The sequence below is a fragment of the Nyctibius grandis genome, chromosome 4 (genome assembly GCF_013368605.1).
Source record: "Nyctibius grandis isolate bNycGra1 chromosome 4, bNycGra1.pri, whole genome shotgun sequence".
NCBI classification, from domain to species: Eukaryota; Metazoa; Chordata; class Aves; order Nyctibiiformes; family Nyctibiidae; genus Nyctibius; species Nyctibius grandis.
Window position 1 is genome coordinate 27,343,443 of NC_090661.1, and position 21,984 is coordinate 27,365,426.

The following is a 21,984-nucleotide window of genomic DNA, read 5'->3' on the forward strand; positions in this document are numbered from 1 at the left end:
ATCTTGAAATACTTAAAAACTAAGACACATGCTCCTCCTAGTGGTAAAAACGGAAGGATTATTCATTTTGTTCTAAGACTCTTCTGGCACTATTTATTAATACCAATAATTCTCAGTTAGTCTTCCATTTGGTTCTGGAAGATTTAGAAGCGTCCAAGTTCTTACTGCTGCTAAGGAATTCTTATCTAAAGATCAAAATACGTGGGACATGACAAAACACATGCAAATCACTGTAATTATTTTTTTCCTCAAAAGTAAAGTTTACATACCTATCAATGCTTAGGAGTGATGAAGTGAAGGTAGAAAGGATGGAAGACTGCATTTCAAAAGACTTATGCTCTTATATCAATTTTAAATCCAACCTCCAGATCTGCATTTGGTATCCAGAGAACAGCACTGTGTATTTAGTAGTGGAAACTGCACGGCATGCCTTTGTCTCAGATGAAGATGCCACATTCCTACAGTTAGCAGAACACCTGCCAAGTAACCATCATCAAGTACAAGAAAGATTTTGTACATTTCAAAAACTTCTTCAATTTTGAACCCAAGTCAGTTGCTCTCACCTAAGAGCAGAAGCCCAGCATCTGAGGTTGTTACTGATTCTTCCTTGCCATTGAACATCAAGTGCTATAACTATTTATCCACACCTGTTCTTTAAAAAAATTTTGTCAAAAGGGACAGAGGGCCATTTTTATTATCAGGCCCTTTAAAAGTCTTACTCTGGACTGAAGTTTCTCAGCAGTCTAGAGAGTACAGGACTTCGTGTAATTTATGATATTAAGTCACAGAAAAATACACTTGCAAAAAAATACAGCTTCTACGGGGGAAAAAAAGGAGCTGCATATAGTAAGTGATGACTTGCATTTAATTATTTTAATTCTTATCTTCTCCTTATAATTGTAACTGGTTTGAATATGTTTATAGGCCTTCTAAGATAATATCTACAATTTAAAAATTAATATTGTCTACTTAAGTGCAGTATTGCAGTAAATGGAATACCTATTGTAGACCAAAGTGCTTTCAGTCTTACTACTTGTAATATAGTAGTATCAAGAATACTACAATTGCTACAAATTCAGATATTGGTATAAGAAAAATTACAGTCTCAGAAGACAAAAGAAATAAAATAAATTATATACATAAAAGGCTAATTTCAGGGTTTGACAATTTCAGTTTTGCCTTTATATTAGGAAAGGATGAAAAATCCTTTACTTTTTGCTTCAATTTGGCTGTGTGCAAAAAAAATCCAATATTTCAGATGTGTCTGTTTTCCCTATTCGTGTTTTTCAGACAGTTTTTTTTAATAAGACAAATTTCATGGATGTTACAATAGAAGAAAAAATAAAACCAAGTTTCAACTGCTTATGTAGAAAGAAATGTACATTTTCCATTTATAGTCTTTTTCATTATTTCATATCTGTGTATGATGTATTTTGTATATAGTTACATTAATTTCAGAGTAAGTTGCATCAATAGAAAAGAACAGGAGGATGAAAACAAGTTGCTGGTTGAATGACATTTTATTTTCACATTCAGACAACTGTACAATTTCTATAAATAGATGTGGTACTATAATATTTACATCATTTCCTCACCCATTACTAGTGTATTCAATTCAAAATGGTAGACACCCTGACCAAGCGAAAACAGGGTTATTTCTGGGTGCATTTACTCAGAATTCTATGTCAAAACATACATCACATCAGTTTGCATCAGAGCATTTCTTCCAGGTATTTTACATGTAACATTATTTTCTCTAGACAGTCTCTGCTCCCAGCATCCTAAGAGCTTTCCAGACAAGTGCAATACAGTTCAAGAACAAAAACAGGATGCAAAAAAGATTCATATTTGGCCTACTTAAAATAAGGAATGTGATGGATAGTTTTAACTGCGGGAGTTTCGTTATACATTAACACAGTACTTGCAAGATTCCTTGATATACACATACAGATTGGAAAAAAGCAATAGCTTAAAAAATTTGGAGACAGCATAATCCTTTGGGCTTCTGGACTTGTTCTACAAATTGCTATAGAAATAGCTTGTATAGAGTATAGTTACAAACCCAAAAAGACATGGGTCTGCACTGTGCTTCTGCCAATAATGTTTCCAAGTTTTAAATTTCCATACTCATTTTCTAATCCCCATGATTAAACTGCTTTAGGTAGTGCTTATATGCATCTGTTCATTCTACTGCTGGGATATCTACAAATGTTACTTAAACTCCTATTTGCAAATCCATACAATCCATGAGGTGTCAGGGTTTTTCCACAATATTCTGCCTTCAAAGTTTCTCTCTCCCCGTCTTTTCCCACTTGAGAAGCAGTCAACTCCACAGATGGACCAATTTAATAGCCAAACTTCAATTGTCACATGATATTTTAAGACTATGGTAGCTAAAATGTTCATCTCTACCAAAAGGGTCTGAAGAACTATGTGAAAGAACTCCATGTTGGTGAGTAAAAATGAACATGGAAGGAAAATAATAAAAACACTACATTTAAACAACATGCAGGATCAGACTGCTTCCACTGTGCACATACCAGAGAATCTGAAAGCAGAAGCCTGCAGTTGCAAAGTGATTAATCTGTAACAAATACCACTAGGAAAAAAAAACAAACAAAAAAACCACAAACAAACAAACAACGGAACTCAAGCTGTTAGTTGTCTTAAGAAAAAAGGAATTCCAAAGGAATGGCCAGAGTAGGTCACTCACAGCTAGATGCTGATGCTCAAAACTGTCTGATTAACAGCTCATATAAAAACTCCATTAAGGATGAATTCAGAAGGACACTAAGCAGTGAAGTCTTAGGTTTTTCTATGGGGAAAGACTTGCAGGGTCATACACGAATAATCAAATTCTCATAGAAGACAGTAAAATGAGCTCCAGTAACTGCAGTAAAAATGGGAGTACTGCACGTCAACGTGCCAAAGGGTAGGTATTTCCCAATACCAGGATCAACTGGAAACTGGTCGAGGTGGTTTGCTTTTGTTTTCTGCCTCTTTTCCACGAATGGCAGCCACATAAGAGAAGAGACACAGCACCGAATAGCAGATCTCATGAGCCTACAAGGATTTAGAAAAGGAAATAATGAAGTTCAGGTGATTTAGTGTTTTACAAAATTCACTGCACATTTTGTATTTTGCTGCATGTCTTCCTTCATGGGACAACTACTCTAGCTACTGACAAAACCAGGAAAAAGCATCCCATACTACCTTGTAACTGAGATGGATAGAGAAGAAAAACTTTATAACAAATAAAAAACCTCCTTTGGGAGAAAAAAATTAGTTGCTTGATACTATGATTCTAATAATTTTTAAGAACAGTATGTTAAGCTAGAAAGTTGGCCAGCTGGCTTTAGAAAAACTATCCTACATACGTGCTTTTTGTCTGTTGTATGAAGTTACAAGAAAATTTCTGTGAGGGGTTGACAGAGATAACTAAAAAGACTAAAACTAAACACCAATACTGTACCTTGACTCATGAGATGGTAGGATTCTTCCTTATTCACAACTATCTTTTTATGCTCAAAAGTACAAGGACTGGTAATCCTTGTAATTTTTAACCAATGCTAGTGAACCCATGGATAATAAAAACTTTTCTTTTTTTTTGCTGCCTTTGTTTTCCACAATTAAAAAAACCCCACAACCCAACACTGCATGTTTCATATGAAGAATACCAAGCAATTTTGTCACTACCTGAAAGCAGAAGGTTTCACATAGCATTATATCAAGATTTACAATTATTGCTTTTAACTGACTAAGTGTGCTATTATTTAACAGAGAATCCTCTTTTGGCATGCGACTAGCAGCACAATTCAGTGAAGGTAAGACTAAGACTTAGTTTATATCCTAGTTCTAACCCTGGCTATTCTGGTGATCTTAAAAGTTCTTGTCCTGTAAATCTTTATAAAGGTAATAAGCATAACAACATGTTTTTTTGTATTATAGTACAAGCTAAAACATTTGTGTAAAATATAATTAATTTTCATTAAACTGGCTTTTCTTATTAAAAGATACAGCTATCTGCTTTTTAAATTATATATATTCCAAGCATTTTGTTTCTAAAGCATTTCTAGCTTCAAGTAATTTTTCTCTCTCCTCTTGAAGGACTGTGAGTTTCCATGCAATCACCGAATGCATACTCTGCACTTCAGACAAAATAACTGAAGAAATTTCAGTTCTGATGATAATCATTAGCTTCTGTTTCTTCCTCATAAGTGCATATAAACCTGATCATGTGTAAAAGTGCCAAGTATCATTATCAACTGCTGGTGTTCAAAAATGTTATAAAAACTGAACACTAAACCACAGCAATAACTCACCTACATGGCAGGAATCTATACTTATACTGTTGTCTTGCATCTCACTGCTCACTTTCATGAGGAAATGGGAATTGTTCACAAACTCAGAAAGCATTTTATGCTCAGGAACTAGTCTCCCTTTCCATCTGTTCTGTGGATTAAGGATTGTGTTCTGCACTGTCTTAAATTTAACAGTTCCACTAGCTCTTATTGTGTTAAAGTTCATGCCAAACCGGCTACCTTGCATCTTTATCGATGTTAACAAAAGAGACCACACTTTCTGCACTACCTGTGAGCTCCTCTAGTTTCATGGAAACAACAATCACCAAGTTTTGCTGCCGTCCCTTAAGGAAAACTATCATAAAGGAGCAGCTGGTGTTTCACTGCAGTATTAGCATTGCAAATCCTGCAATCTCAATGTAATTCCTTTCACCACATGAAAAAGTAATGATATATCCTCTAAAGAACTACCAGAAGACATCACAGTTGACTCACCATTGGCGTCTTGTACTTGTGGCTCACCACTTCTTTAGTTTCAGGAACTAAAACCGGACGGGCAAGAGACAAAACAAAAAGTTCAAAAAACGAGAGGAAAAGGGGGAAGAAATAGCACAATGTTCCCATAGGAAAGGGAAGGGATGCACACAGACAGCAGGTGCAGGGACAGGGCACCTCACTATCCCTCACTTCATATATCACTCCTCCTTCTCTTCATTTACATTACATATGTCCTTGAAGATACTGGTAATGTCATAATAAATTACTCAGGTTGGCAAAAATATTTCACTGCCTCTGTTTGGAAAACCATAGTAGATATTTGATGGTTCTGGGAGACTCTGGCTTTTCTCATACTACTTACTCCTGCTAGGCAGCAAAATTAATGACAAAATACACTTAATGACAAAATATGCCTAATGTCTACCACAATAAAACATAAACCAACAATTCCAGCCTGCGATTCCCAAAGATTTTATCGTTTAGATGTTTTAATCCTTCTGTGCTGAAAAACAGATCTCAAAAGAACAGTTGGACACTCTGTAGTAAGTTAGTGAAATCCAGGAAAAAAAAAAAAAGGAGCTGTGGGAGAAAATTTTCTAAACTGGAAGACTGTTTCCCAGTTCTATTTCAAGAGTTTCTCATGACATTCTTTCTCCTGTCTAGGATGTGTGTGATGGTATTTACTTGACATATTCACTGAAAACGTTCATTGCTTTTGAACAAGTTGCCTTAAAATAAAATACTGATTTCAGTTACACATATTCTTAAAATACCAGGCTTGTTGACTTCTACAAGACTTTATATATAAAGAGGATCAGGGCACTGATGAAAAAAAAAAAATCTATTATCCAGAAAATTTCATCTTGCTCCCTTGCACTGCCTCAAATTAACAGAAAGAAAACAGGCATAATATAGCTAAAGAAAATTTGCCTTTTGTTCTCATTGTGGAATACACAAAAAAGCAAGCTGTAACCATTCCATTAGTGTCCATTGCATCTGAACTGTGCCTTTGACCCACACGTGGTCTACAAATACTGTTGTGAACAGATACCATGGGAAATCACCAGGAGAGAACAAAGACCACACTAAGAACATACAAATGGCAAATTTAAAATGTTAAGATCAGTGGAATACCAAGACCAACTTTGAATACTTCCCTTCCAGAATAGCTGAAATTTGCCATGGAATTTCTGTGTCACAACAAAAAAATTTAGAAGCAGCAATACAGAAATTATGCAAAACCAAATCATACTAGATTCATAGAGGAAGGGTAAATGTTTTGTTACACATAGTACTAGTGACAAGAAAAGAAAGAGGCAGATGAGTTCAGTATGAATAACTAGGAAAAGTCCACAACAAAACCTATCCATGCAGATGTCATCTTTTAAACTACGATATGTCATGGCTAAACGCTGGTGAGAGAGATGGATCACACTCTAAGGGGCCAAAATTAGGCAGTACAGACTGGGTTTGAGAAAGCACTCTAAATATAAACCAGTGCTTACTAATTCTTGTATGTCACGGTATTCGTCATTCTTGGCAAAAATCTAGTGAAAAGTACAGAATATGATTGTAAAAAGTAGTGTAATATTTTTATTTTTTCAGTTCTTTCTCTTCTTGGAGTTGGCAGTTACATTAAGGACTGAGAAACAGGGGAAGTGCACACCCAGGCTGCACTGCCCCAGTGGTACCAGTGACTAGAGTTGGGGAGATAAAGAGGTGCACATCCAAGCTACCTTACCCATTGGCACCAGATGTTCCAAATTAACTCCATGTCACCAGGGGATAAAGGTGGGAGTGAGGCTGGTGCACAGCCAAATAGGGTAGGACTTTTGCAGCTGTGCAAGTCTCACTGCCCACTGGATAACATACAACTGTTCATACACTTTTCAAAAAGAAGGAAGGGAAAGCTGTAAGGACCTTGTGCCACAAGGGAAGGAGAGAAGGGAAGCTGTAAAGTCCTGTATCATAATTGAGAATCGGAAGAGAGGGAACAGGAGAGCACCTAGCCAAGGTAGTCTCCCCACTTCACAGTCAGTAAGTTGCCTTGTCTTTAAGTAAAGTATTCCATCACAGTCCTTCCAATGGGGAAAATTCTCCTGAGAGAACTGAGTCAGGAAGAGTAAAAAGAGTGGGTCTGGATTTACACTCAGAGACGTCAAAGCACTACTGCTGCAGAATGCAAAGAAAAAAGAAGGAAAAAAAGAAAAAGAAAAAAAGACCCAGGCCTCAAATGAAGAGATTAGCAGAAGTAATTTTCTTCTAACATTAAAAGTTATTCCTGATGCTGTTGAATTAAGTGGATGAAGGGAGTATATTATTAAGCACCGTCCTGCAGCCTTTGGTCCTGTGAATGAAAATATGGCGCTAGCATAGAATGAGTTTAGGTGACATCACTTTACCTGCTGGAGAATGAAGGTTTTCATAGCAGCGGCGGTGATGGGGCCACAAGAAAGTAAAGCACAAGTACACAGCAGTAACTCAAATTCCAGAGGGAAGAGCCTTACATTTCCTCACTTACTTAAATCTCCACTTCCATTTGTGGACAACAATTCCTGAACTTCTGCTTGCATCCTGCTCTGAAATCACAATTCTAACTTTCATGCTGCCATCTAAACCCAGAATTGACATAAACAGACCTTTAACTTCCTGCTGCAATATCACTAAACGTGGAGCACTCATCCTTGGCAAAATCAAATAAACAAATCTTGCATTGAAGTATTTCCCATCAGACTGGAGTATGCATGCTTACCCCACTCTCTACCTTTCTGGTAGGGGCAGAAGGGACAGTACTGCAGTATACTCCTACTATAATGAATCTGATTGCAAGGTTCAGAATGTTTAACACAGCTAAATAACTTTATTCTTAAGAAGTCCACACAAGTTTTTGCTGAATGCTGTTAATTTACTATTAACAAAATAACATGTTAATTTCTCTTGAAAGGACAGATTGGCATATCTTCTCATCTTTATACCAATTTAAAAAGCACCTCTGAGGTAGCCTCTCATCTCTGCACAAGAAGACAGGTTAGCTCCCCTGCAACATCTTTCTTCCTTTCTTCTTTCTCTTTATTAGCTAGATGGGCAAATTGTAAATCTCATTTGGTCCTTGTCTGTGACCTCTATTTTGGGAGGAGAGCATTTTTAATTTAATTGGTTTAATTTCTCAGTTTTTGCTTGTAGTGTCCAACTCCTAGCTTATTTTTAATTACTTCTTAAAATTACCATTTCATGAGATCCATATCACAATTCTAGCTTTTGCAATAGGCCCTTGATTACAGAATTTTCTGTAAAAAAAGTTACAGTCATTACAGTCATTATTTAGGGGCTAAATGCTGTATTACAAAGTCATCAACAGAAGTTGACTGGAAATAACTAACAAGTCAAACACTGTCTTTCTTCTTGTGCAATATAAACAAGCTATTAAAAGAATATGTTATTAAAACAAATGATTGAAAATTCATTTCTGATCCAAGTAATTTCTTTTAAGTTAAAGATTTCAGAAGCTGAAGCCATTCTTTAAGCTAATTTTATGGCTTCTGAACTCTCATCTTTGTAAAACTCATCAATAATCATTTACAGCCTTAAGCAATTTCTGTAAGTAGTAAAATGAATCATGCCTGTCAGGGTGAAAACATGATATCAAAGGAATATGCAACCATGAAGTGCAGACAACTTCTGAACATCTAAACTACTAGAAATTTTTCAGGGTTTAAATAAACTGATCTGATCATTTGACCCATGAACAACATTTTCAGAAAATGGGAAAAAATTCTTCACAAAGTCAAATCCCAAACTTCTCGGAGATTAATTTATGGCAAACGACAAGCAACTGCAATAGTCAGAAAGGCTTTATTATTTGAATACCTTATAACTTTATATCACTGAAAGGAGACAACACATTACTATGGACAAAGATATTAACTTCAGCAATCTCCTATTAACTCTCTTTTATGTTCTAAGGGAGAGTCCCTCAGCCAGAACATTCTATTCATAGCACCAAAGAACAATGAGAGCCTTGGTAAAGGGAGCTGCTGATTTAGATTTTGATTAATGGCCAAAGTATGGATGCTGATCTACTATGGAAAGAATGTTGTATGTTTTACCTTCTTTTTAAATGTTTCATACATACATGTAAGACCTAGACAAATGTGTCACAGATGGGTGGAAGAATAAACCAATATGAGTTTGGGGACTATTTCAAGAGAAGTATGTGGATCACTCTTCTGGAGAGGTGCATCTGAAGTCACTAATTTTTTTCAGACACTAGTTAAGCATAGTGTGACTGACACTAACACTGAATAGTAACCCAGAATTTTCCCCACACTAGACTGTAGGCAGATGATATGTAATAACAGTAACTGACCAAAATAGCACGAATTCTCTATTCTCCTTAAACTTTACTTTTCCACTCGTTTACCAGTCATGCTCTGAAACAAAAACCACAGGATAAATAAAGCACAACCTGACAAAACATCTTCTGCTCCATACAGCAAAAATGAAATTCCACATGAAGCAAAGAGGAAACTTTGCAATTAACAGTAATTCTTTGTAATGAAAGCGTAGTGTGTTGAGAAAGATCAACTATAAATCCTGCTTAAAAATGTGGTTTCTCAGATGAAAAAGGAACATACCAAAGAAAATTCCTACACACATCCAAGTTTAACTGTTGTTTTGTTTGCTTCAGAAGACTCAGAACATCTTCTTTGTCTATTAACAAAAAGTACCTAGGCCACAAATCTTAATATGATGAAAGTTAACGTGTACTTTTTTTATGTTAAGTTACCCATCTCTCAGTTAGGCAACTTCTCACGTGCAATCTACACTTCTCTCCCATCATTGAAACTGCAGTGCAATTCTGAATCTGAAGACTGGAAATTTGAGTTACTGCCATGTGAGTACAGACCTAATATCAAAATAATGTAATTACCAAATTCCTCCAGGACAAAGACTCCTCGCACAGTATTGCACTTTTTAATGTGATTCAGCTCTATGAAAACCTAAAAAAAACAGGAGGAAAAGTAACATAAAATTAGTCAGTTTTTTTTAAAAACTAAAAACCAAAGTTAAACAAAAACATCATCACAGCAGATACAACCTGAAGTGTTGTAGCATACACTACCAGTTCATTTACAGTTTAATATATAAATAAAAGGTGAAATAAATATTCAAAAGACAAACTTGCCACAATGCTAGAAATCAACAAATAACTTAAAAGTGCTAAGAAGCGAAGACAGCAGAAGATGAAGTACCTTCCGCTCCTTGCAGGAGGAGAAAGCATGGAAGAGAAACGAAGGAGTTAGTAACTCTGACATATCCAACATTGCTACCCCTTCAGGCACTCAAATGAGTTATTGCAAAAAGAATATCAACACACCTGAAATACAACAGAAGAGGGGGACGAGAAAAAAGCTGGCTCCCAAATTTAGCACAGTTTGTAGCCACTGATCCATCCCAGTTGGTTTCTGCCCCTCCATGCATCCTCCTCCGGCACAGAGGGCAGGTAAGGGGCACTATACTTCCCACCCTGATGCTGATCCTCCTAACCTATCCAGTAGTTGAATTTAATCCAATGAGGAACCACTAATCTTCCTTCCCCCTGACAGCCTTGCGGTTTAAGGGTTTACTACAGTTCATGATATATAATCTGCATACTTACTCTTGGAACTGTCTCCTTTAACAGTCAGTACCAGTTTTCTGCTTTAAGCAGGATGGAAGAGTTTGGACCCTTCTCTATTGTTTGCTCACTACACATATGGCTGCTGCCAGCTGAGCATTCACTTAGAAAACAAACCTGCTTTAAACTCATGTTTTACATACATGAACCCCAAAAGACAAAACAGTTGTACTACATGACTAGGTTTTTCAGTCTAGAACCTAGATGCCAAGATTGCATGAATAAACAACTTCTCTGAGCATAATGAGTTTGTTCAATATCCAATCTATTTCAAGATACAAAACAGTCCCTTCTTAAATGTATATCTCCAACAGGGTCAGAGTCAGTACACAGGCACAAGAAGCTGTAGAAAGTGCTATAAGGAATCAATTCCATATTCCAGTTTCTAATATACTTGCTTTTTCAAGGCAAGAAAAACACTAAGAGTAACATTGCCCTAACATTCAGAATAAGCCTATGTCCAATAGCTGAGAGAGACCCTTGCAAGACTATATTACAATAGTCTGGATTGATACTTTCAGTGCCTATACACTTACGACACCATGATCTTGGGACCTTTTTTAAAAAAATGCTACTAGAGAAGCTTCATTGTCTTGGAAAGAAGGGAAAGGAAAAACTCTGTAACCCTCTTGAATCCAGTATTAGCAACACCCATGTAATCACTGATGATATGCTACCCAAGAAAAGCAAAGGAAGTCACTAGAAATGGTTGTGGTTTTTCTTAAGAAACAGGCTTATCTGTATCAATAGAGATCAGTAAATGCACCATACATCTGAGAGAAGTCAGGCTGATTTTCAAGTTAAAGGGGTTTTATTATTATTTTTATTAGCAGAGAACTAACAAACAGACCCAGGATATTTTTTGCTCAATATAAAAAACTAAACTTCCACTTAATCAGAAATCTGAAGCTTGCTTTCTACTTATATTCAGGCACTCAAGGGAAAGGAGACTTAATCCTGTCTTTTTGTTTGCCTGTTTTCACCCATGTTCTATATCAGTTTAGCCGGTCAAAAACATCTCATTTTTTGAGGAACAGTTACAGAGTAAACAAGTCATAACACTTTCTTTATTGCACTTAGTTTCTTTTTTTCTGTAATATCTTCTGTGAGAAGTTTTTGCTAGTAGTCTAAAGTACAAAATTCAGAAACCCAGTAGAAAGGCTGAGGTGAAACATTGGTTGTTTTATCTTGTAAAGCTGCCTAGAAGACTTGACTGCCCCAGGTGCTCATGATCTGAGTATAATGTTAAGGAGTGCTGCATTTCCACAAGAGTTATGAGCAAGATGAGAATTTATCAAGTTTGCCACAATTACAGTAAGTTATCCATTTTCAGAAGACATATGAGTCAATGGGCAATTTCTTGCTATGTTTTTTAAGGGACAGAGATGCTCTCCTCTCACTCAAACAAGCGTAAAGGAAATAACAGTTACTTACCCTAGGGAAACTGTGGTTCTTCAAGACAGAGCATTCAGTGTGGATCCTACTGTAGATGGGCATGTGCCTGCTGCATTTTATTAAACTTCCATCTATTTTTGACACAGATGAATTCATAACAGGGACAGAGTTACTGAGTCCCAATATAATAATTTGTAGATGTAAACTCAGAATAATCTGCCAATGCCACAGGTACACTTGATTCCTCCCTATTCCAAAGGGCTTCCTCTGACCTGCTAGGCACAGACAGACCTGAATATTTTTTCTTCTTAAACTTACATGCACTGCTGGCATGGTGAGACAATTTGTGAACACTAAACACAACTATCACATGTCAATAATGGGTCAGCCCACCACGCATCTGAGACATTTCCTGAGGAATTCACAAAGTGGTAAGAAAATATACACATTGCAAATCAAGAGCCTTCAAAAACAGTTTCATGAAAGCAAGCACCATTCTAACACTGAAGCAGTATGTTCAGTCTCCTCAGGTAGGACAGAATAGACTCCATTTATCTTTTTTTTTTTTTTAAAAGAAAAGTGGAAACCCCTTTTCCTATGTTCTAAATGAACTATTTCTATGATGTCCAACCAAGCAGAGCAACAGAAAACCCTTCTTTTAGTAAGTTGCATTGCTGAAAAGAGTATTTGGAAAGAGGGCCAAGAACAGGGCCTGTATATGGAGTAAAGAGAGGAAGATGAAGAGAAAGCTGTGCCTGATGAGGTCCTGTAGGCATTTGTTGGTCAGCATCCCCATCCAAACTCAAGAGAAAAGCCATTTTTATCACTGAGAAATAGCTGGAGGATTCTGGCTTTAATCATGCTCATATACATATTCTGAAATCAGCTGCCTTAGGGAGCAATTAATATAATTTATATGAAAATTGGAATGGACAATTCATCTAGTACAGCAGAACTTTTATTAAGAAAGCAGACTGATGAGTGTCAGAATAAGAATGCAAACATCCTTAGCACCACAGAAGGGTTTTTTTTTGTATGGTGCAACTAGTAGGAATCCTTTACATAACCGCTACAGTTGTCCATTCTATACAGACCCTCAAATGGCAGACTTTTGATATCTGTCTAGACACTTTGTTTTGAGAACGATAACAAGGATATGTCTTAGGTCCACTAAACCATACTGAATGCCCTTGCCAGCTGGCAATGTAAATCTAACAGACCGAGAATTAAACATATTGAATAAATGAACTGTATTTTCTAGAACTGTACTTGTTTCAATATCCATCTTAAGTAATGGAAACTCATCTGGCTACAGCCTCATTGGAAAGGTGATGAAGAGGAGGAATAATCTTTCAGGTGGGGGAGACAGCTGGCATACTTCCTGCATCTGACCTGCACAGACTGTCTTCCAGAAAAGATGTAGTAATTTTCATCACAGACAGCAAGTTAGAACACCATTCTCTATAAGGAAGGATATGATAAAGCTAGTACTCTAGGAGTGCTGGTGGAAGCACAGGACTCAGCATCTGTGGTATGAAATTCAACTGGTCATGGTCCTGATGGTCATATAATAACAATTAGTACTAGGTTTCTCTAAGGTTTCTTTCAGAATGTCATTCCAGTCTTTCAGGGAAAAAAAAAGGCTTTGAATTTAAGGACAACAGTATGTTCTAGGATTTGGAGTTTTTCTTTTGGACAGAGGCATGTGTGCTCACTATGTGCTTAACACTGAGTGTCTGTCTTGTGAAGATGCCTGCTACACTAAAGAAATCATGATGATGATGATGATGATGTGGCTACCTTCTTATATATATTTTCTCACTGCAAATGCATATATGCCTGGCTGTTTGTTTATGAAATACAGTCATCCCATAGACTGTTCAAGAGGTGAGCAGTTTGAGCTCAACATCATTTTTGACTTCTGGCAGAAGAAGAAAAAGGAGAAGCAAACAGAACATTCCCTACAGTGTGTCCTTACCTTAGGACAAAGCAATTTCTATTATGTCCATCTATCATGATATTAAACTGTTGCCAGGGTTTACTTTTCAAAGGCTTTAGACCTGCCATTTTCAATAATTACGAAAATTCATTCTGTACTACTGATGAGTTCCTCTTGCAGTTCTTCGTATTTCGACATATCCAATAAAAAGTTAAAATCTGTAACTAAGTCAGGTAGACTGTTCCATCACAGAGTAGGTTTGAAATACTACAGCAGGTCAGCTATAGTCCAGATTCTACCCTGGTAATAGACAAGGAAGAAAACTGAAGGAGGTTTACAACTCTCCACTCCTTATACTGGCACATATGAACTCAAAAAGGCACATGGTGCTGCTGTGACCTTGGGAGAAGTATTAAAGATTCTGAGCATGTGTGTTTGAGATGCACGTGCACTTCCAGTGGGATCTACACTGACGTATCCTCAAAGAAGAATAAAGCTTGTGTGGGGAGAAAAGTCACACACACACACACACACACACACTCTCACTCTCTCCCCCCTAAAAATTGATTCTATTGTCTAGCATAGCATGCATTTAATATCATACGCAAAACAAAAAAACACAAAGCAAAATAAAAAACAAGGATCAAAGGAAGCAACAGAAACAACATCCAGAGAAAGAAGAAATGACAATTCTAGTTGTGTTTCCTCTATGCCCACAAGATCTGCTATTTGGAAGGAAAAAAGTATCAGTATTTTTTTCATATTTTTGTGAATTACAGCAAGAGCCACTTTCACATTTTATTTCCATACTAAATTCTAAAGATGATTTCTCAAATTTTAAAACAAGACAGATTAAATATGATGCAGAAGGTTGCCCTTTGTACCTGCAACATTCAAACACTTTATCTTTAAGGTTGACTGCTTATGCCATCAGGCTATGTTCACAGTGTGATGCATTATGGCAGTTTAGATTACCATTGACCACTTTTTCTGTCCCTTAATATACCGCCTACCATTTGTTTTGTGCTTAGACAATTCAGACCACCAGAAACAAGAAGCTGAAACCTGTATAAACATTTTTCTTCAGTTGATTATAGTTTTCCAGAGAATATTTAATTTTAGTGTATTTTTAGCATATATATATATTCGTATATTTGTGGGTGTTTGTGTGTAAATATACATATGCCTTTTTACCCCCATCATGCCATCCTTTGTCCTTGTTGATACTCTGGGAAGAGGAAACACATACACAGGCATGCTTCAAAAAGCTTCATGCTCACAGTCTTCTCATAGGTTTCCCTCATACCTGACTGTGCATAAATTTCAGATTAATTCCTTCCAGTGTGACCTGAAGAAGACCTCCTTCACCAGTTTTCATATCCTGCACAGGGAACTCACCACCCAACTCAGGGCCTGTGATATGTTAATTAAAAGAAAAAAAAAAAAATCAGAGAAAAACAAACAAAAATATCCAGAGAGACAGAGAAAAAGAACAGAAAGCAGTCAGCCCAGTCATGATATGTGGAAGGGAAATATAAAACAATAAAAATATAATTTCCATTTGATGTGCATAGCAAGAGGACACTAGTAGGGAGCATTTCAGTAGAGTCCACTCACTAATGACAGCCTTCTGAGAACCACTAGACTTCTAAGTATCGTAACAAATTTCATCCTGGTTACATGAAGGGACATCGATGACAGCTCAGTCTGTATTTACTGTAGTTCATACTGGGGTTTTGTTTAAATGCCACGTTTCATTTCTGCATGGTAAGATGCTGCAATCACATAATACCACAGGCAGCATAGTCTTAAGTACAAACACATAAGCAAGCACAAAGTAGGCTTGCATTTGTGAGCTTGATGATTTTGTATGGCATTGTTTTATGCTTTCAGTAATGAAAAAGTCAACATGGTTACAACAATGACAATTTAATAGAGGACATCAATAGATGACAATCTAGGCATTTTAATCTAGTTTCTTTTGCATCATTCAGTTCAGCTAGAAAATGCTTTCTTACAATGATTTTTTTAGAATTATCATTCAATCAGAACCACTGAACTCCGGAGAATGGCTTTCAAACACATTTTTAATACTACATTATTGCCCAATTCTTAAAATAGCTTTCGAAGACACTTTTGCCTCCTTTACCCTCAGTGGACGTCCAGTCCTTCCTCCCTCTCCTCAAATTAAATTGGACTAATGGTAGGAGGAAGAAAATGGTGGCTCTTCCCAGCTCCTACAGCTAGCTGAGGGTTGAACACTTAGGTTGCTAGATTTAAACTCAAGTCATTTTCTCAGTCATGCTGATGCCAGTTATGAGTAAAAAAATGCAGTTCCCTTAGATTTGGCATTAAGACGCACCTAAAATAGGCTTGTACCTCAAAGCATGGCCCCCAGAGTCCTAGCATCCACTTGAAAAAAAAAAAAAAAAGAAATAGTTGCAACAAAAATCAAACTTGAAAACATGAAACCACAGTGATGTTACCCTGAACCTGCAAACTCCAGCAAGTAAGAAACAACCATCTTATGAAGGTTTAAAATAAGCCACCTTGTTGTCATACAGCACCTACTACTCTCTGGGGACTAAGAAAAATGGAAAATTGCCTTCCCTAGAACTCAGTCTCCCAAAACTGCAAATCAACTTTTCTAGTCCTTTTTGACTCAACAGGAAAGGAAAGGGGTGTTCGCCAAGAAAAGTTTCACCAGTATAATTATACTATCCTGTCTATACCGTACTAGATGATGATGTGAAACTACTAACATCTACACTGGAGAAGTTATACGGGTATAAGGACATTGGGTTAACTGCACCTTTTGACTTGCACCAGTAAGAGACTTTCCAATATAGAAAAGGTTTGTGCATTGAAAGTCTGCAGAAAGCTGCAGATTCGTCACTGTAAATTCGCTAACACAAACAAGCGTATTTATTGTCCTCCATTCTCAACACAAAGTGGAAAACATAGTTCTATGTCTCATCAGGAATATAAGGAGTAGCTAGCCAACCACAAAGAGAAAGTGAAGCTGAAGTTTCATCGTCTTTTCTCGTTATCATCATTTTACTGGCAGCTAGTCCTCCTTACATGTAACTCTTCTTCATACAGGTGTCTTGGTTTTGTTTGTATTTAGAGTGAAGTATATGGGGACAAGCTAATGATAACACTAAGTCTGCTACATACTGTCCTGGTACACAGATGTACAAAGCTACCCTAAGATTTCCATGTAAAAGGAGATTATGTTCAAAGAAGTTATTAATAAAAAAAATTTTGTTGATTGCAGATTAAACAACAAATGTTCCCAACAAGCAAAATCTTGTACCTGGTTTAATGCTTTGCTGTCTTGCTGCTGCTCGCTCCATACTGTCTTTTACACAGTAGTATAATTCCCGACACTAACATATAAAAGAAGAGTAATACAATGTTATTTTTCCAGATTACTAAGGGAAAAGAGCAAGATCCTAAGATTCTACAAAAAGAACAAGCCCCATGTGGTGCATAATGACAAAAAGCCTATAAGAGTTCAGCCACAGCTAATTACTACACGGTATTTATATTTATTTTTCAAGTTGACAGAGAAACTATTTCATATCATTTCATAGCATAAGCTAGTGAGGAGTTCATGGCTTAGCACATGCTCATGAACAATCTAACCAAGTTTACTCAGTTTCCTAGTGTAGAAAAAGCCTCAAAACAGTATCACAATCCCTCCCTTTCTTTTGGCTTCCAGCAAACAATGTTACTGGTCATGCTCATCTGATCTTTTTGTTATTCATATCGATTTCCTTTTGCCATATCCTTCTATTCATCTTCCTCCAACTCCCCTCTCTAGTATCAAATAATAGTTAAGCCATAATCTCAAAGTAAAATTTTAGAAATTTTTTATCCAAAGCCCAAGATACACGCAATTAATTCTCCAAGTAACTTCTGTAGCACACTGCTTTTGTCCTCCTTCCCTTTTTATTCACACTTGCATTATGACGACCTCATCTATGTAAAATGGATTTTTTGAAGCAAAAATCTAATCCCTTTATATATCTCAAAGATAATAACCTTTCAATATATTACTTGCATTTACAAGTCTTTACCTCTTGTTTGCTGGTCATTGTGTAGGAGTTACTGGAGTTCTAAGAGTTACTGGAGCTTTCCTAGTAGGTTTAAGCTATTTCTTTATATTTGCAATTAATCATAAGGAGAAGAAAAGGGCTTTCCTATTAGGGGAGAATGTAGGCATATATGAAATAAAAATCAAACATGGGCCCATGGAGAAAAATTTTTACCTATTTTGTCAGTTTGGGTTTGCCATTAAAAATGACACAACTCAATTACTAAGACATAGTTTTATTTAGCTTTTTCTCCATGAATCTACCACAATATTTTTACTACCTTTATAAGCCTGCAAGCTCACACAATATTTAGTAATACTGATGCTTTCCCTCTTCTAACCAAAAAAACAAGTAAAAGCTACACATGTAATTTCTTAAATTCGATCCTGCTGTACTGCTGTCTTCAGGTAAATAGCAAGGCGTAATGCCAGCTTCAGACATCAGTGCTGTTAAACAGCCATTGCAGCTCAGTAACCAGTGCTGGAGAGAGAATGTTGTTTATTGATTACACATGGAATACAACACTCCAAGGATTCATTTTTTCTATGCAGTTTTCCCTCAGTATTGTGTGTATTAAACAAGATGTGTACCTTCTTTGTGTAGAACTTGTTCAGTTGTGTCTCCTGACCATTTCTCCGCCAGAGGCACAGCACTTTTGTTTTGGGACAGTAAGTCATGTTGATGAGTTTCTCATACCACCAACGTTCATACACAGTTCCAATGTTGCTTCTCAGCACAATGCAATCATCACATACCTGGGAGCACAAAACATTACATAAGATTTCTAATATTATTTATTGAATGCTTCTAGTTGCATTAATATTATTCTTGTCTCTACCTCCATGAAAAATATGTCTCCTGTTGTGTCTGTCCCAGCATGTACTACAAAAGTCTGCTTCTTGATGTGGCGGCTGCCGCTGGGTTTCACAGGGAGTTCCCGTCCATTCTAGAGAAAAAAAATATGCAATCGTTAATGAACTTTGAAACCAATTTCTCCTGATCCATTGAAAAAAGTCCATTAGGTGACGCTAGCAGCATTTTCAACAAATGAAAGAAAAAAGAAGTATTTTTAACACAGCTGATTGGAGGCAATTTTGGACAAAGCCTTAAGCAAGATACTCTAGTAAAGTTTAGTTTCAACAAGTGTGACAAGTTTAGTTTCAACAAGTGTGACTATGAGTTATCACAGCATATAACAACATTCACGCTGGTACCATACTCAGTATGGGATAGTGAGGTGTCTGGGTTCCAGTAACATCACAGTAAACTGGTCTGCTTTTTCCCCAATTAATTTTAAGACAATTTTGTGTCCTTTCTGTGCATAAAAAATGCTTTGAAAAATCAGCTTTCAAAGGGCCTAACTTGCATCCAACCTGGTGATGGTTGTGTTAAAAGCTGGCTAGTTTTATTAACTTAAGTGTTAACCTGTATTCTTAATGAGCATTACAGAATGTAAGGTTTATTCTGCACGGCAGCTGATAGCAGAAAGAGTTTTGTATAGAAACTGATTGCTACAAGTCTTATAATGACCTGGAAACCAATGGAAAACTAAACAGTTGTTACAGTTACAGTAAGAATAAAGGTTCCCACCCACAAAAGTGGTACTAAGAAAACATTAGGGTTGCATAGAACTGTGGTACCGAAGTGTCATGTTTATACATATTTGTATTGCAATTCTAATTGATAACTGCATAGCATTATAAAATTATAAACAGGATCATACAATCACAGTCTTTATTCTATACCTGTGAAGGCAGTATTTAATAATTCAATTTAATTATTTTTAATATTTTAAAATTAGTGTTGCAGAGCATTTATAGAAGAATTTTCAGATCATTTTTTTCCTCCACTGTGGCTCCCACAGGTACATCACTCATCACTGTTTTACTTACAAGATTGGCAAGCTTGTCTAGAATATCATTTATTTGCTGGCTGTGCACCAATCCAATATGCGATTTTCCCATTAGACGACGCACCTTTTTCCTAATATCATTCTTGTTCACCTAGAAAGCAGATATAAAGACAATTACTTACTCTTCTCTATTCACAGGCAGCATCTCCTGTCTCCCAAAATCAACATATCTTGGTTTCCATTGCTAAGACAGCAAAACAACTGATCTCCAGCTGAGTCATGCTAGGGCCTCCTTAGCCCAGCAGTACAAGCAGAAGTTGCACGTACACCACTTTTCCCAGCTACTGGGCAAGTAATACCGTGCACAACAGATTTTCTGCCTATTCTTGCACAATAGAGCAGCAATTCTGCTACCCTCCACTTACAACTACTGACATCAAAAGCCTCAGTTCTCCATGTTGCCACTTATTGATGGGTCTCGTTTGCCAGGCTAGCTTCTCCACCTCTTCCTCTGCAAGGATTTGATTTAGTCAGCTGCAGAGCCCTCAACACAAGAAATATTAACACAAAGACATGACACCTTTCAGAATTCCCACTCTTTCACAGTCTGTTTCCTGATCACTAGGCCAGGGCTCTGAGGACTATCTGGAAATGTTTGTTAAACAGCAGCAGGTTCCTCAAAAAGATGAGCTGCAGAGAAGCTCAGAAGCAAAACATTTCTGCCCCAGGTGCCATTTCAAAAGGCTACTATGAATGCCAGCCATTGATACTAAAGGCTTCAAGACAGTACACTCATGCTTGAGCACTGACTTCAAGCTAGACTGAACATTCTTTTACCTTAATGCTATGGAGCATAGAAACCAAACTCAACCTGCTTCCTTGCTTTGGCAAGAATTCCTTGCACTTGAAAGAAAGCATTATATTTTTCAAGCATTTGTTAGGTAAAAACTACTAAGCTCCGCTAACCACAAAATAAAAAAAAAATAAAATACCAAGAAGTTGGGTTTGGACAATTATGCTTCCCTTGATAGCTCAGAAGAATTCACCTCTCTGGTAACAGAAGGCTTTCCAACTTTGCAGTTTCTACTAGAAGCTGCCCTAAGACGAGCTACCAGTCTTTAGTCTCTTAAAGCCTTCACTCTAACTGCTTGAAAAAAAAACCCCTATATGCAAATAATATATACCAAATTCTAGATCTACCACCTTTTATCCCAAAACTGATAATCAGGGGGAAAAAAAGTAACCACAACATTAACGAAAAAAACCCCAACACCCCACAACCCTTCTTTTACGCAGTTCTTCATCCCATCCTCACTCTTGAGCACCTCTGAAGATGCACTGAAAGAAACAGTAATTTTATCACAATTCTCAGATCTCCTGTATTCCCTTTTCATCTATAACTCATAGGCCTAGAATTATATCATTTTCAAAGGCATAATATCCTGTTTGCCTCTTTATCCCTTTCCCCCAGGAAACTATTTTCTTGAGGATCTGATTATTTTCACCACAACAAAAGACACTCTTCCCCTCTGGGACTAACTCTATCAACATCTCTCATGAGACAGCCTTTTGAAACCAGTGTTATTTGCTCTCCTCTTTTGTATCCTTTGATGACAGTAACTGCACTAGTTATTATTACTTCAAGTATTGCAAGGATGCAAGTCCTAATGGCCAAATCCCACAGTCGTCTTCTGAAATACTTTCATTCCAAATATACTCAAATTCCATCTTAAAACTTACCTTCACATTTTGTTTACATTAGGAAAAATCAATACCTTCTTTCTCCCCACTCCTTTACTGTCAAGCTGTTACACTGGACAGCATAGTGCATCAAATCTGTTACAGGTAAAACCATGCACCTAAGCTGGTTCTGAACATGACAAATTTTAGAAGACTGATTTTCCAGTGACTTTGAGGGAGGATTTGGATTATCTAAGAAATTATTCACACTGAAAGAAAGATATTGCTAGTAGCCACCTACAGCATTAAGGTGCATATACACAGCCCACTGAATGAGATAAAAAGGGTTGCTTGCTAGTAACAGCAAATTTCATATTGAGTTATTGATATGCATATTCACAATCTGCCCGCGTTCTCCTTTTACCTCTGACTTCTCTAAGAAGTTTTCAAATTTGCAGCTGTGAGGAAACCAGATTAGAAGATGCTCTCTCCTTAATTTATAACCCATACTCTTGATAATAAGAATGTCCTCTAAAGGTACT

General features: G+C 36.9%; 1 protein-coding gene across 13 annotated transcripts in view; it reads right to left on the reverse strand.

Moving 5' to 3' along the window:
* Positions 1 to 1,536: 1,536 nt before the first annotated feature.
* Positions 1,537 to 21,984, reverse strand: part of MADD (MAP kinase activating death domain) — a 77,746-nt gene continuing 57,298 nt past the window's right edge. For all 13 annotated transcript variants that reach the window (XM_068400232.1, XM_068400229.1, XM_068400226.1 and 10 more), the window contains 8 exons: positions 19,803 to 19,913; positions 18,749 to 18,856; positions 18,501 to 18,665; positions 17,127 to 17,199; positions 15,117 to 15,223; positions 9,730 to 9,799; positions 4,797 to 4,843; positions 1,537 to 3,063 (listed from right to left, as the gene is read on the reverse strand). In XM_068400232.1, coding sequence (XP_068256333.1) covers positions 2,956 to 3,063; positions 4,797 to 4,843; positions 9,730 to 9,799; positions 15,117 to 15,223; positions 17,127 to 17,199; positions 18,501 to 18,665; positions 18,749 to 18,856; positions 19,803 to 19,913 — 789 coding nt within the window. In that variant the 3' untranslated portion in view covers positions 1,537 to 2,955. The remainder of the gene's footprint in view (positions 3,064 to 4,796; positions 4,844 to 9,729; positions 9,800 to 15,116; positions 15,224 to 17,126; positions 17,200 to 18,500; positions 18,666 to 18,748; positions 18,857 to 19,802; positions 19,914 to 21,984) is intronic.